Source organism: Macaca mulatta, chromosome 1 (genome assembly GCF_049350105.2).
Source record: "Macaca mulatta isolate MMU2019108-1 chromosome 1, T2T-MMU8v2.0, whole genome shotgun sequence".
In the NCBI taxonomy this organism is placed as follows: Eukaryota; Metazoa; Chordata; class Mammalia; order Primates; family Cercopithecidae; genus Macaca; species Macaca mulatta.
Window position 1 is genome coordinate 41,058,980 of NC_133406.1, and position 14,871 is coordinate 41,073,850.

General features: G+C 47.3%; 1 protein-coding gene across 4 annotated transcripts in view; it reads right to left on the reverse strand.

The window, feature by feature from the left end:
- The window catches only part of NCF2 (neutrophil cytosolic factor 2), a 36,990-nt gene extending 22,577 nt beyond the window's left edge, over window positions 1-14,413 (reverse strand). The window contains exons 1-4 of one of the 4 annotated variants that reach the window (XM_078001389.1): window positions 14,283-14,413; window positions 13,592-13,795; window positions 9,709-9,791; window positions 1,043-1,151 (exon numbers count right to left, since the gene is read on the reverse strand). In XM_078001389.1, the coding sequence (XP_077857515.1) occupies window positions 1,043-1,151; window positions 9,709-9,791; window positions 13,592-13,765 (366 nt within the window). In that variant the 5' untranslated portion in view covers window positions 13,766-13,795; window positions 14,283-14,413. The other 3 variants (XM_078001390.1, XM_078001391.1, XM_015122149.3) reach the window with 3 other exon arrangements.
- Window positions 14,414-14,871: the final 458 nt, after the last annotated feature.

Consider the following 14,871-nt stretch of genomic DNA (forward strand, 5'->3'; position numbering starts at 1 on the left):
ACCACAATACAAGATTGTCTGGTCCAACACATTAACAGAGCTACGACTAAGAAACCCTGCTGGAGAAGCTGGCCAAATGGCAGCCAATTCCCACTGCAAAGCCCCATCTTCCCAGACTGTGAGAAGTGAAGTTCGTTGCTAGCTTGCTGCAGAGTAGAGGTGGGGCCACATGTCCCCAGGGGCCGAGGGTGGCTACAGACTCTATTATTAGCCCCGAGCGACCCTGGGAACACTTGGCTTCTTGTGCCTGAGAAACTAAAGCAAGGGGACTTTTGTCAGCGATTTTTCTAAAGAAAGGTCTGTGACATTTACAGGAATTTTGGTTTTCAAAACTGCTAGTATATATTTGGAAGTAGGAGGGGTGGGAAGGGCCAACTGGAAAAAGTAAATGAACCTGCAAAGTCAAAGCCAGTCATGTCTCTCCCTTTTGATAACAGAGAAAAGAAGTTGTTCTGCAGAAATCTTTACCTAAATATGTGCCTTGAGCTGTTCTTGAGCAAGAGGGGACAGATTTATTCCAAATTATCCTCACTCTCTCTTTAGGTATCAATCAAGTACATGGGGTAAGAACCATGGATAGTTAAGAGTGTGGTCTATAAACCTGAGAACTGAGCAAGGTTCTGGCAGGTCCTGCATGGACAATGAACTCATGATTTTGGATTTACTAGCAAAATGCTGAACAAATAGCTTGTCAATCTGAATTGCTAAACAAAACATGCAAATTATCATGAATATTTCCACAAGCCAACACACTCGTGTCCAGCCTCCCTTCAGAGAGCCCAGTGGGCTCATTTTTGCATGGTCCTTTGCGCCTCACATTTATAAAATGTATGCCCCCAGGTAACTGATGACAATGCCTTGATGAGCCTGAAATAATCCATCTCAGTCTTTTCTTCAAGGAAAATCTGAGTCTCAAGGCAGAGGAGGTAAAATGGCTTTTCCGAGCTCCTGGAGGTGTCAACAGATCACTGTGCATCTGAACTGTCAGCTGTCCATCCAGCCATGATCCCCGCCTGCCCAGGCCAGGCCCCGTTCTCCTTACCTCACAGGCAAACAGCTTGAACTGGAGCCCCAGGATCTTATAGTCTATCAGCTGGTTCCCTCGAAGCTGAATCAAGGCTTCTTTAAGGTCTTTGATAGCCAAATCGTATCTGCAGGACAGATGGAGAAAATACAGCAGTCTAGTGCATGGAGGAATCAATGCAGCATAAAATGTGAGTCTGTTTCTGTTTTCCCCATCTATTTCACTGGGACAAGAAGCCTTTCAGTTCCTTTTGACCCATTCTAGTTTTCAGCAATCCTGAGCCCAAGTATTCTACAGAACTCCTTGGGAATGGTGCTCCACCCAGGGCTGTGCCTCACAGCAACCCTGAGCGCCTCGTCTTGGACAGTCACAGGGAGTTTCTTCTCTATTGACTGCATACAACTGTCACCTTTCTGACAACCTGGCTTCTCGCTTTCCAGTGAAGCTCTCATTCTCTCTTGAGAGCTCCAAGCAGAGCCAGCACCTGCCCCCAGCCTGTGTCCCTGCAGAGTGTTCAGAGCTGATTTGGAATACTGCTCACTCCTGGCTCCCACCATCAGGCCAGGCCAGCCTGGCACAGCTCAGAGGGGCCCCTTCTCACAGCTGCCACCATCACCCCCCTGCCCACTGCCTTCGCCCATGGCTTCTTTTGAGTTCAGCTTAGAGCTTGGTTTTGTGGTGTTGTTTCCTCATCGCCCCCACTTCTGCCTCCTCCCCACACTTTGGAAAAGAAAAAAACAACCACTTAAGCTATATAGTATTTCCCCTTTTTTTTTTTTTTTTTTGAGACAGGGTCTCACTCTGTTGCCCAGGCTGGAGTGCAGTGGCAGGATTTCAGCTCACTGCAAGCTCCACCTCCCGGGTTCAAGTGATTCTCCTGCCTCAGCCACCTGAGTGGGACTGAGCTGGGACTACAGGTGAGCCCCACCATGCCCGGCTAATTTTTTATATTTTAAGTAGAGACCAGGTTTCACCATGTTGGTCAGGCTGGTCTCAAACTCCTGACCTCAATTGATCTGCGCGCCTTGGTCTCCCAAAAGTGCTGGAATTACAGGCATAAGCCACCATGCCCGGCCCCAGATAGTTTTTCTAATGCTGCTCCCACTGCCTTGTGCTGCTGGATCGGCGTGAAGCTGACTGGCTCAAGGTATATCAGGGCTGCTGTCCTGGGACTTGTAGCAGAGAATGGGAGCTGGCCACATCAGTGGGACCCACAGGCATGTGGGTGGGACCTGGACACACAGTCCTGAGGACGCTGGCCCGGGCCTTGACCATGGGCTCCACAGAAGCCCTGGTGGAAGGGAGACATTGCTGGGCCATAGGGAGTGGGAGCAGCAGGCACAAGCTACCCAGCCCGGCTACCCCCAGCCTTCTGACCTGGCAGGAACAAATCTGGCTGCCTGGTTGTGGCTCATACCTGGGCAAGTGGACTGTAAGTCTGTGAGTCCCTAGTCCACCATCTGACCCGGAGCTGCCAACCTGGCTTCTCGTGGAGATAAGTCTGGAATGTGGACACGGGCTGGCAGGAATCCTCGAGAGGCAGTGTGGTGTAGCAAAGGGGCCAGGAGCCAGAGTCCAGATCCAACAGCTCTGCCACTAACTGGGGGACCCTAGCAAGTCACTTCCCTGGCCTGAAGTGCCACGCCAACATTATGGCAGCATATTGTATACAGGGACATGTTACATGCACAGAACATAGCATATAGGGAGCTTGCCAGTATATGGATCCCATTTCTGGAGTCAAAGCCACCTGGACTTGAGTCTTGGCTCTGTCACTTACTGTCTGGTGAGAAAGGGCAAGTTACCTAACTTCCCTAAGTCTGTTTCCCCATCTTTAGAATAAGAGAATAATAACAGCATATACCTCACAGGGTCACTGTGAGAAATAAAGGAGATGAAGCATTTGGGTACTTCAGACAGTACCTGGCACACACAGTAATTTATTACTGTTGTTGTTGTTATTTTACTTTCTTTAGCTCTAACACTCTACCAATTAATCCATACACCAGCCACTTACTACATGCTTACTTAAAGCTCCATGCCATATAAGCTATTGTCAGGATATTTTAAAAATACGTGATGTAGAAGCTGGAACTCTGATCTCATGGAAGTTTAGAGCTGAGCACAAGGCCTGGTTGGTCAAGACAATCATAAGGAATGGGTGCTAGTGTGACTGGGGGAGAAGCCATCACTATTAGGGTTGAGGTAAGTCACACAGCGGCAGCAGTGGCTATGCGGGAAATAAGAGAAGAGAGCTTGGGTGTGAAATAGGAAGCTGACTTTCTCTAGTATCCCTGTTAATAAAGATGATTGTAAAATCTACTAAATGCATGCAGGCCATTCTTTAAGTAGCAATGGGCCTTTCATGTCTTTTCCACACATCTTTCTGGGCTCCTGGAAAGATGAATAAGGTACCCAGAAGTATCCCAGAAATCAGGTTCCTCTTTCTAAGCCAGAAGGTGGGGTAACTAGCTTCAATTCACTGAGCCACTGAGCCTCTTCCACCGTGAAGGGGACAGACAGAAGCAGAGGTTTGCTGTTCCCTGGCAGCTGCAGTTTCCACTGTGTTCTATTGCCTGTTTGGGAGCTCGCTGAAGGTCTCAGAGGGCACACACTTTACATGCCGTCAGCATTAACCTACCAACGCGCCTTCCTCCCTGCTGAGCTGGCTAAGCAGATGGATTTCAGCTGGGAAGTGACACCACCTGGGTCTATCTGGCATTGCATGGGCCCAGCAAAATCCTCCTAATAAATCCCTAGCCCATCAAGATGTCTGCAGAGGCCCAGTGCAATGGCTCACACCTGTAATCCCAGCACTTTGGGAGGCTGGGGCAGGTGGATCACCTCAGGTCAGGAGTTTGAGACCAGCCTGGCCAACATGGTGAAACCCCCGTCTCTACTAAAAATACTAAAAAATTAGCTTGGTGTGGTGGTGCGTGCCTATAGTCTCAGCTACTCAGGAGGCTGAGGCAGGAGAATCACTTGAACCCAGGAGGCAGAGGTTGAAATGAGCCAAAATCACGCCACTGCACTCCAACCTGGTTGACAGAGCGACACTCTGGGAAAAAAAAAAAAAAAAAAAGGTGTCTACAGATTTGGGCCTGGTGGGAGAGAGAGAGAAAGAACTGACAAGTTATTCAGAGCATTTGCTTTGTTTTAAAGACAGCGTGGATCTGCCCAGGCAATATGGCAAAACCCTATCTCACTAAAAGTACAAAAAATTAGCCAGGCATGGTGGTACGTGCCTGTAGTCCCAGCTACTCGGGAAGCTGAGGTTGGAGAATCACCTGAGCCCAGGAAGTCAAGACTGCAGTGAGACGCGATTGCACCACCCCACTCCAGCCTGGACGACAGAATGAAATCCTGTCTCAAAAAAAAAAAAAAAAAAAAAGAAAGAAAAGAAAGAAAACCCAACAACCAAAAAAACAGGGTGGGGCCAGGGGCTGAGGCTTGAGCCTGCAGTTCCAGTTACTCTGCCAGAGGCTGGGGCAGGAGGATCACTTGAGCCCAGGAGTTTGAGGCCATCCCGGGCAATATAGTGAGACCCCTTCTCTAAAAAAAAGATTACTTATTTTATTTATTAATTTTGTTATAGAGACAGGGTCTCACTATGTTGCTCAGGCTGGTCTCGAACTCCTGGGTTCAAGCAATCCTCCCACCTCAGCCTCCCAAAGTACCAAGACTGCAAGTGTGAGCCACTGCACAGGGCCTAATTAATTAATTTTTAAAACAGGGAGGGGGCATCCTTGCTCAGTGTCGTATTTAAACATGTCTCTGAAAGCATCGGCCTGCTTCCCAGCCCCCTCCCTCCCTGCTGCAAGCCTCTCTTCGGCCTTTCCACTTGTTTACCCAGAGCTGCAGCCCTGAAGGGGGTTCTGCTTTGACACACAGCTCTTTTCCCACTGTACAGGGTCGCGATAAGCTCAGTATGAGAATCCCAAAATAGCACTCAGCGCTGTGTGCCCGTGGCCCGCGCTGCCGCAGCCCCTGCCTCCCTCTAGCCCTTCTTCAGTGGTTCTCTTCGGGGCCATTTGGAAGCATCCCCCAGGAGGCAGCCAAGGTGCTGGCAGCTTCCCGCTGGGCTCTGCTGGGCTGGGCGTGGGTGCTTTCTTCACACTCACACTTCAGTGACACCCCATGGGGCGCCTTGACTGCACCCAAAGCCCGCTCTCCTCCCAGGCAGGGTATCCACCAGCTGAAGCAGCGACCTTGCCATAGCTTTTCACAAGCTCCAGGCTTGAGAGAGTTTATAATTCCCATTTCTGTAATACTCCTGGGAGGTTTCTTAGGAACTGCTGAAGTGAACTGCTTGTTCCCGTGCTGCCAGTGCCCCATGCGTCCAGAGTCCGCAGCTCATACACCTGCACCCAGGATAATGGAATCTCAGCAAGCTGAAAGAACGTCCAAATATCAGACACCTTTGGGAGGCTGCAGTGGCTGCTGTGACAGAGGTTTGGGCCCACTCCCTTTCCTGTTTCCAAGTCAGCAGGGAGAAGGCTTTGCTATGGAGCCTCGTTAAGCCAGCTCCACGGAATGGGTCTCACCCTTATTGTCATGCCCTAGGATTCATAAGGCACAGGATCTGAAAGACAGCTCTGAGCCCCTGTGCCTTTCAGATGACAAGGCTGGGCCAGAGAGGCGAGACAGCTTGGCCGTGGTCATCACTGAGACTCCGCCTGCCTTTTCAGAAATGTGCTCTAACTTTGTTCTGTTGGAACTTCATAATGACGGAAGAGCAATACAAAAACATATGAAAGTGGGGGAAATAGAAGGAAATAGAGGGGGGAAAAAACTCCATCCATAACATTATCAGCCTTAAACAATTGCGTTTTGTAATCTGAGGGAATTCCTTTTTTCTTTTTTTTCCAGACAGAATCTTGCTCTGTTGCCCAGGCTGGAGTGCAGTGGTGTCTTCTCGGTTCACTGTAACATCTGCCTGCCAGGTCCAAGCTATTCTCCTGCCTCAGCCTCCCAAGTAGCTGGGATTACAGGCACCTGCTACCATGTGCTGCTAATTTTTTGCATTTTTAGTAGAGACGGAGTTTCGCTATGTTGGCCAGGCTGGTTTCGAACTCTTGACCTCAGGTGATCCACCCACCTTGGCCTCCCAAAGTGCTGAGATTACAGGTGTGAGCCACCGTGCCCGCCAATCTGAGGGAATTTCTATCCCACACATTAAGAAGTACTTTCTCTAGCCCCCATCCCACTTACTTAAAACTACCTTTTACAGCACTTACCCGCTTCTGCCTTGCATTACAGTTACTGGTGTTCTTGACTTGTTTCCCCTTTTTAATTTATAAGTCCCTTGAAACAGACTATATTTTGCTCACTTTTATTTAATCCAACACTCATTTATTGAGTAACTACTATGTTGGATACTGAAATACAAGTATGAGTAAGTAAAGATTTCTTCTCTTACGAAATTCGTAGAGTAGTGGAGAAGACAAATACGTACAGGGAGCAAATATCTGTCATGGGCCAGACATGTTACAAAAGGAGGCTCAAAAGAGGGAGTGGACACTGCCCTAGTGGTTGGGCGTGGCTGGGGCAAAGGCACGGAGGATGCATGAGTGGGCGGCAGCAACTGGACCACATAAGAACAGGCAAGGGAATTTGGCTTTTATCCTGTAGTCATGGAAGCCACTGGAAGTTCTCACACAGATTGCATTGTTTGTTTTTTTACAAGATCACTCTGGAATACGAATGGAGGGGACAAGAGCAGTGGCTGGGAAATCAGTTTGGAAGTGACTGCAGTAGTCCTGGTGAAAAATGAGGGTCTCAACCAAGGTAGTGCTAGTGGGGATGGAGAGAAATAGGTGGATTTAAGAAATATTTAAGAGGTCAACCTGATGAGGTTTAGAGAAAGAGACATTCCCTGGATGGATCCCAGGTACAGATTCCATGAGAAATGGAGGCCAGCCGTATGGGAGAGGGTGGCCTTGCCCAGGAATGGATCCTCAAGGTTCACATACGGACTTCTGTATCCATAGTCCCTGAATTGTACATAAACGAATGTGTGTGCTTGCGAGTGTATTTCTGGAAACACATTTTGCCATTTAACAACCACTGCTGCAGTCGTAAAAGGGAAAAGGGTCAAGAACAGAACTTCAAAGGGAATACCAACACCTAGGGAATTGCGCAAGAGAGCCGGCTTGAGGTTGAGATTAGTGCCTCATTTGTATAATTTCCTCATTGTTGAATTACAGATAAAACTTGGTAGATTTTTCTCTCAGGTGTAACTATTAATATTACCAATCACAGATTAATTGAATCCTGGGTCTTACTTTTAGACCTTTCCAAGATCTTTCTAATCACTCAAAACCGTAGCCTTCCAGATCCTGGGACTCACAGGCATTTTTTGGAGGAAATTCTTTCTGGGAGCCTTCACTCTTTTGCCGGTTAGTATCTCTTCTTTATAGGCTATTAGAGCTCACTAAGGAATGGCCTTCGAGTTTGTGTTTTGAGATTTAAGATCGGCTGAATGATTTGTTGTTAGGCCTCCCTGCATGTTCTATAGTCTGGAGATGGGGTAGCAGGGAGTGAGAAAGAGAAGGATGTTAAGAGAGGGGACAGGCAGTTAGACGGAGGCAAGGTGTCAGTCAAGATAAACACCTGCTGTACCAAAATATCTCATGTGTCCATAAATATATACACCTACTGCGTACCCACAAACATTAAAATAAAAAAGTAAAATTAAAAAAAGTTTATAAAGTCATAATAAATATGTCACATTAAATATGGGGGGAAGAAAAAGCTAAATGCCTGGATATCTTCCCCCAATCCCAGGCTCTCTTTCTCCCCAGATTGCCATTGTGTCTGGTTTTTCTTTTAGAAAAGACTTCACTTCTACTTTCACTTCTTCAGGTAACTAACTGCATCTACATCTTTAAAGTCCTTTGAGCATCTTGTGGTTGCCCTTAGCAACAGCTGCATACACAGGTTTTACAGGCTGTTTCTGACCAAACCATAGGATCAAAGCCTTTCAGGGTGGAAGAGAATCAGAGCCCAGCCCTCTGTCTGATGTCTGGACATCATCTACAATCTCCCTGCTGCTCCATCCATGCCTGGCCTCACCCTCACCCCACTCACACCATGCACAGACCATTTTCACTGTCAGAAAGTTCTTTATTAGGCCAGGCTCAGTGACTCATGCCTGTAATCCCAGTACTTTGGGAGGCTGAGGTGGGTGGATCACAAGGTCAGGAGTTCGAGATCAGCCTGGCCAACATGGTGAAATCCCGTCTCTACTGAAAATACAAACATTAGCAGGATGTAGTAGCGGGCGCCTATAATCCCAGCTACCCAGGAAGCTGAGATAGGAGAATTGTTTGAACCTGGAAGGCAGAGGTTGCAATGAGCCAAGATCACGCCACTGCACTCCAGCCTGGGCGACAGGGCGAAACTCCGTCTCAAAATTAACAAAAAAAAGTTCTTCATCAGCCTGAGCCAAATTCCTTTTCCCTAGAACTTATGCACACTGGTGGAACAATTTCTACAAAGGGTCAGTTTCCCATCCCCCCAAACATTTGAAATTATCACTTAGAATTTTTTCCTTTGTTGTTTGTTATGAGATATTTGTGCAGGATGAGAGGGAGGAGAAATTGAGATTAACTTTCATTTTGAATTTATTAATATTTGTACTAATTATTCCATGTTGACTATAAACAAACCTAAAAATACAGACAGGGTGATAGAAGAAAATGGATTTTCCTATAATCCCACTATCCAGAGAGAATTATTGATAACATTTTGGTCTATGGCCTTCCAGACTTTATTTTGTGATACAGAAATGGGACTATACTATACACACTGTTTTGAAATCTGTTTTTAAATTTAACATCTGGCTGGGCACTGTGGCTCACGCCTGTAATCCCAGCACTTTGGGAGGCTGAGGTGGGCAGATCACCTGAGGTTGGGAGTTTGAGACCAGCCTGACCAACATGGAGAAACCCCATCTCTACTAAAAATACAAAATTAGCTGGGCATGGTGGCGCATGCCTGTAGTCCCAGCTACTCGGGAGGCTGAGGCAGGAGAATCATTTGAGCCCGGGAGGCGGAGGTTGCAGTGAGCTGAGATCGCACCCTTGCACTCCAGCCTGGGCAACAAGAGTGAAACTCCGTCTAGGGGAAAAAAAAGAAAAAAAAATTAATGTCTACTGCAAACGTTTTCTGTATAAGTGCATATGCTACTTACTTACCTGTATTAATTTGTTCTTATAATGTTAATTTCTATTATTGTTTTTGCAGCTGAATTATGTTTCCTCAAATGGATTAAACCAGGTTTTGAAAATGCATTTTGCTGGGATGAAGCCAGGTTTTGATGCAGTTTCATGATCATCCCCATACTGTGACAGCTGAGCACCTCATAGGAGACCTCCATGGGTGACCCCATCAGGGACACTGGTGGGGTGCCACACCAGCTGAGTATCAGGCCCGTGGTGGTTACCTAGACTCATTGTGCCTGTGACATAGCTGGTTTATAATCTGGCGGCAGACCTGCCTTCCCTCCCCAGTGAGAACTCCTGCCTCACCTGCTGCTTTATTGCATAACTGTCCCCATAAGGGCCAGTCACATTTCCCAGCAGAGGCTGGGAAGCTACTTCTCAAACACCAAGTCAGCAACACTGAGACCCCTTAGGTTTCTCTTTGAAATTCTCCAGTTGGTGCAACATGGAACCACTTACTTCTCTGTTTGGTAGTAGAGCATCCCTCGTTGGAAGTAAGCCACTGCCAAATGCTTGTCTCGGTTAATGCTTTTGGTAAAGGCCTGAGGAGAGAAGGGTCCAGACATGGCCATGATGCAAGGCAGCGAGGAGGTGTGAGATAAGCCACGGCTCACAGAACCCTAGCCCCCTGCGGTGCCCGGCTCTCCTGTCTGCCCTCCTCGGCACCTCGAGGCCCACCCTGTGCTCTCACGGTGCATTCCGCTTCACTCTCACATTTATTTAGGAGCTCGAGTCTGGGACAGTGGTGTGCATCCCTTGCATCGTTATTTCAGTTCTGCTGTGGATCTACAAAACATTCCTGGAGCCATACATATTCCATCTGATTTCCTCTTTTGTTAGTCATATATGGCCTAGAAAAGCTACACAAGAATCCAATAATGGCCCGGTGCAGTTGCTCACACCTGTAATCCCAGAACTTTGGGAGGCCAAGGCAGGTGGATCACTTGAGCCCAGGAGTTCAAGACCAACCTGGGCAAAATAGTGAGACCCCATCTCTATGAAAAATTTAAAAATTAGTCAGGTGTGGTGGCACATGCCTGTGGTCCCAGCAACTTGGGGGACTGAGGTGGGTCGATCGCTTGAGCCCAGGAGGCGGAGACTGCCATGAGCTGTGACGGCACCACTGCACTCCAGCCTGGGCGGCAAAATGAGGCACCCTGTCTCAAAAAAAAAAAAAGAAATCCAATGATACAAATAAAGACAAAGTAGACTATAAGGGTGCAGACACTAAGGGATTATCTCCAACAGAAATCTTAGATTAAAAAGGACTAAAGCGTTTTCCCAAAGGAGCTCATCATTTTATTTATTTATTTATTTATTTATTTATTTTTTTTGAGACAGAGTCTGGCTCTGTCGCCCAGGCTGGGGTGCAGTGGCCAGATCTCAGCTCACTACAAGCTCCGCCTCCCGGGTTTACGCCATTCTCCTGGCTCAGCCTCCCGAGTAGCTGGAACTACAGGCGCCCGCCACCTCGCCCGGCTAGTTTTTTTTTTTGTATTTTTTAGTAGAGACGGGGTTTCACCGTGTTAGCCGGGATGGTCTCGATCTCCTGACCTCGTGATCCGCCCGTCTCGGCCTCCCAAAGTGCTGGGATTACAGGCTTGAGCCACCGTGCCCGGCCGGAGCTCATCATTTTAAAAATGGACTTGATAATATGAAGCACCTTCTTTGTAACTGTCTCTGACCTTCTCTGAGAGTAGAATTCCGAATAGATAGTTTAGACGTTTACCTGATACTAATAAAAAACACATAATATCTATATTTAAAATATAGTGAGTTATATTTAATGACCTCATTCCCGAGTTCCTTTTTCATTAGTGTAACTTTCATTTCTATTATTGCTGTTTTAATAACATGATTAGATAGAAGCTTTGAGCCAGTAGACACTATGTTACTAAATCAGTACTTTAAAATTTTTGGTCTTCTGTCTTTCATTCATACGAATTTAACTGCTGTTTGCTGTAATTTCTTTGAGTTCTCTTAGTTTGAGTAGAGTACAATTTTACTGTGAAACAATGCAGCGAGACTGTGTTGTGAAGTGAAGGTAGAGTTTTTAGAGGTGATAATGATGTGAAACATAAAGATACAATTCCTGTGCAACACAACGGAGCACCTTGTCCAGGAGAGTAGTAATAACTGTTTATTGCTCCCTGGAAGATAAAAAAGATAGGGAAATAGGAGAAGCTTCTTTGAAAAATGAAACATCATTAGCCGGGCTTGGTGGTGCATGCCTGTAATCCCAGCTACTTGGGAGGCTGAGGCAGGAGAATCGCCTGAACCAGGGAGGCGGAGGTTGCAGTGAGCTGAGATCGCACCACTGCACTCCAGCCTGGGTGACAGAGTGAGATCCATCTCAAAAAAAAAAAAAAAGAAGAAGAAAGAAAGAAAGAAAAAGCCGGGCGCGGTGGCTCAAGCCTGTAATCCCAGCACTTTGGGAGGCCGAGGCGGGCGGATCACAAGGTCAGGAGATCGAGACCATCCTGACTAACACGGTGAAACCCCGTCTCTACTAAAAAATACAAAAAAAAACTAGCCGGGCGAGGTGGCAGGTGCCTGTAGTCCCAGCTACTCGGGAGGCTGAGGCAGGAGAATGGCGTAAACCTGGGAGGCAGAGCTTGCAGTGAGCTGAGATCCGGCCACTGCACTCCAGCCTGGACGACAGAGCGAGACTCCGTCTCAAAAAAAAAAAAGAAAGAAAGAAAAAATGATATCTAATGTAATAATGAAATTCTAACCTTTGTTGCATTTCTTCTATTCCTGTGAATGTACTGAACATTCAGTTTAAATAAATAATAAAATTTATTGCAAATGAAAATAATTAAAATATTATATACATTGTTATATTTGTTTACTATACAAACATTCCATGAGTAGTATACAATTAAAATGATAACAAGTAAGAATGCATATAAATGCTAGTAGGAAGGGCTCAAGCAGGAAAACAAAGAAAGGCAGAGGGAATGAGAAGGCTAGAAGCAGAGGAATGCCAGGAGAAACAGAGACATGTGGGAGTGAAGGCCTGGTAGCTGAGAGGTGAGTGGTGGCCCACGCAACCTCGCCAAGGATCCCATATCCAGGCCAAGGCAGGAGGCTACAGTCGCTGCTGGCATAGCCGTGCCCAGACTAGCTGCCAATCTCTTCCCCCAGACAATGTACATTTTGTGTCCATCAGCCCTCAGAATGTGTGGTGCTGTTCACTCAGCCCCTCAGCAGGCCCCTGAGAGGAGGTGGGGCCACTGTCCTCCCTCCAGCCAGAGGCGGGGAGTCCTGGCATGCTCTGCCTTGGAGCCTGAGATCGACTTGTCAAGCTATGTGAGAACATTTCAGTCACTTCTCTGTCTTCCTGTCAGGAGGGTGTGGCTGAGGCTTGTTTACCTGCTGTTGGAGTGTGGAAGGCACTGGTTCTTTAAGGGACCTGGGGAGTCAGCCATTTGTCCACACATCCACACTTTGCAAAGACTGGCAGTAAACGGTAAAAATAATAACTAACTCTTATACAGTGGTGTGAAGTTCCACAGGACATTAATAGTTTGGCATCTCACTTAATTTTCATTATATTTAGAAACTCAGGAAGCTGAAAGCCAGATGTCTACACAGACTACATAGCTTGCTTAAGACTGAAAGTCCAGAGAGAGGCAGAGGCTAGGATTTGATCCACACCCTTCCCACCTTACCACGACCAATCCAAAAAATAATTATTGAGAATGCTTACCTCCATACTACGGTATTTGAGTGAGAAAACATAACGAAAAAGATGCGAGACATCCCACACCATGCCCCCAGCAGATATCACTAATCAACCACAGTACAATTTCCTCTTGCCAGCCTCAGCATCCTTAAAGGGGTCTCCTTTATAATTGATCAGAATTGTCACTTGGGGTAAAAGCTATATTTTGTAAATGCCTCCCTTAAATCTCTTGAACAGGCAAAGTCAACACACATGAAAATCTTGGAAAGCAAAAGGAGGTGCCTTAGAATCAATAATCAGGTGTAAAGTGCTGGGATAGATAGAGATTCTGTGCCCAGAAGGAGTTCTGTGTAGAAGAAAGTACGACTAGGGCAGCTTTCACAAAGGTGTTAAAGATACTTGTGGAATGATTTTAATTTAGAAGATGGAGAAAGACGCAACCCTGGCTGCCCCTCAGAACCACCTGGAAAGCTTTTAAAACTGGCTGCCTGGGGCCCCTCCCAGACCAGTTAAATCAGGCTGTCTAGGGGTGGAGCTTGGACAACTTTTGTTCTTTTCAATCTCCCCAGAGGTTAGATTTCTGAAATGCAATGGGGTTGAGAATCATAATAACAAATGCACAGAGGAGGCCCGGAAAGAGGCACCTCCACTCACCTTCTCTGCTTCAGTCATGTTTTTCAGGATAGTGTGCATGCAGCCAATGTTGAAGCAAATCCGGGAGTGGGGGTCCTGGACGGCACTGAAGGCGTCCAGGGCTCCCTTCCAGTCCTTCTTGTCAGCTGCCAGCACCCCTTCATTCCAGAGGCTGATGGCCTCTGCCAGGGACATGATCAGGTAGAAACCAGGAGGCCAAGAGAGCTGCCAGGAGACAGGGAGAAGATAGGTTGGGGCGTCTCCCCCAGCAGGGCTGCCGTAGTGGCCCCCAAGGTGTTCACTTTCCGGGCCAGATGAGTAGAATGGGGCCCAGCCTCCCTTAAGATAACTTCTCAGTGTTGCAAATGCATCAGGAAATGTCCCCACCTTTTGACAACTGACTCATAACCCTACCATGAGAGAGAAAAGGAAAGAAGCAGAGAGAGAGGGCGAGTGGGGGTGGAGTGTGGAGGAGAGAGGAAGTACATCAGATGCTGCCTGAAGGATCAGTTCCCCAAAATGCTTCTGCTCTGTCACCCAGCTCCTCCTCTCTCTCCCACTCCTGTTCTGTGGTAGCTTCTGGCCAAAGCTCTGCTTCTAGAGCGAGGGCAACCTTGACAGGCGGAGGAACCCCCCTGACGCCCCTGGTGATAGTGACAGGAGGCAGCCAAATGTCTAGGCAGATAGGGGCAGGTCCCTGCTGAAACCCCACCTTCAAGCCAAAAACAGCCTGAAGGCTGAAACACTAGGCTGCTGGTCCCAAATGAAACCCATGACCTAGAGTGAGAACTTCTGTTCCTGTTTGTCTGCTCTTTCCCAATTAATTCTTTCTGACTAATGCCTTTTAACCAATTGAATGTTGCCTTTTCCAGCACTACCTACGACCTGCCCCTCCCCTATTCTGAGCCCATAAAAGCCTCAGACTCACCTGCACTGGGGGGACTTTCCTGCCTTTGGGTAGGGGAATCACCCCTGCATCCCCTCTCCACTGAATGCTGCTTTTATCACTCAATAAAACTCCCCACCCAGGCCGAGTGGGCTGACCATCTCCTGCAGCAGGTAGCGTGGCCACTGAGGCATGGGCAGGGTGTCACCAGCCAGAGGTCCCTGGCTTACAAGGTGATGGGGAAAAAATCCTGTGTCGCTGGGCCTTGACTTCCACACCCTTGTGAAATGGGAGTGTTGGATGAGAGGATAATTCTTTCCAGTCTTGAATGAATTCCTTGCTCACTTTTTTGTAATCCCATAGGCTGTATTAATATGTTAGTGTTTAACTTGAGCTGAAATGATCATTAACACAT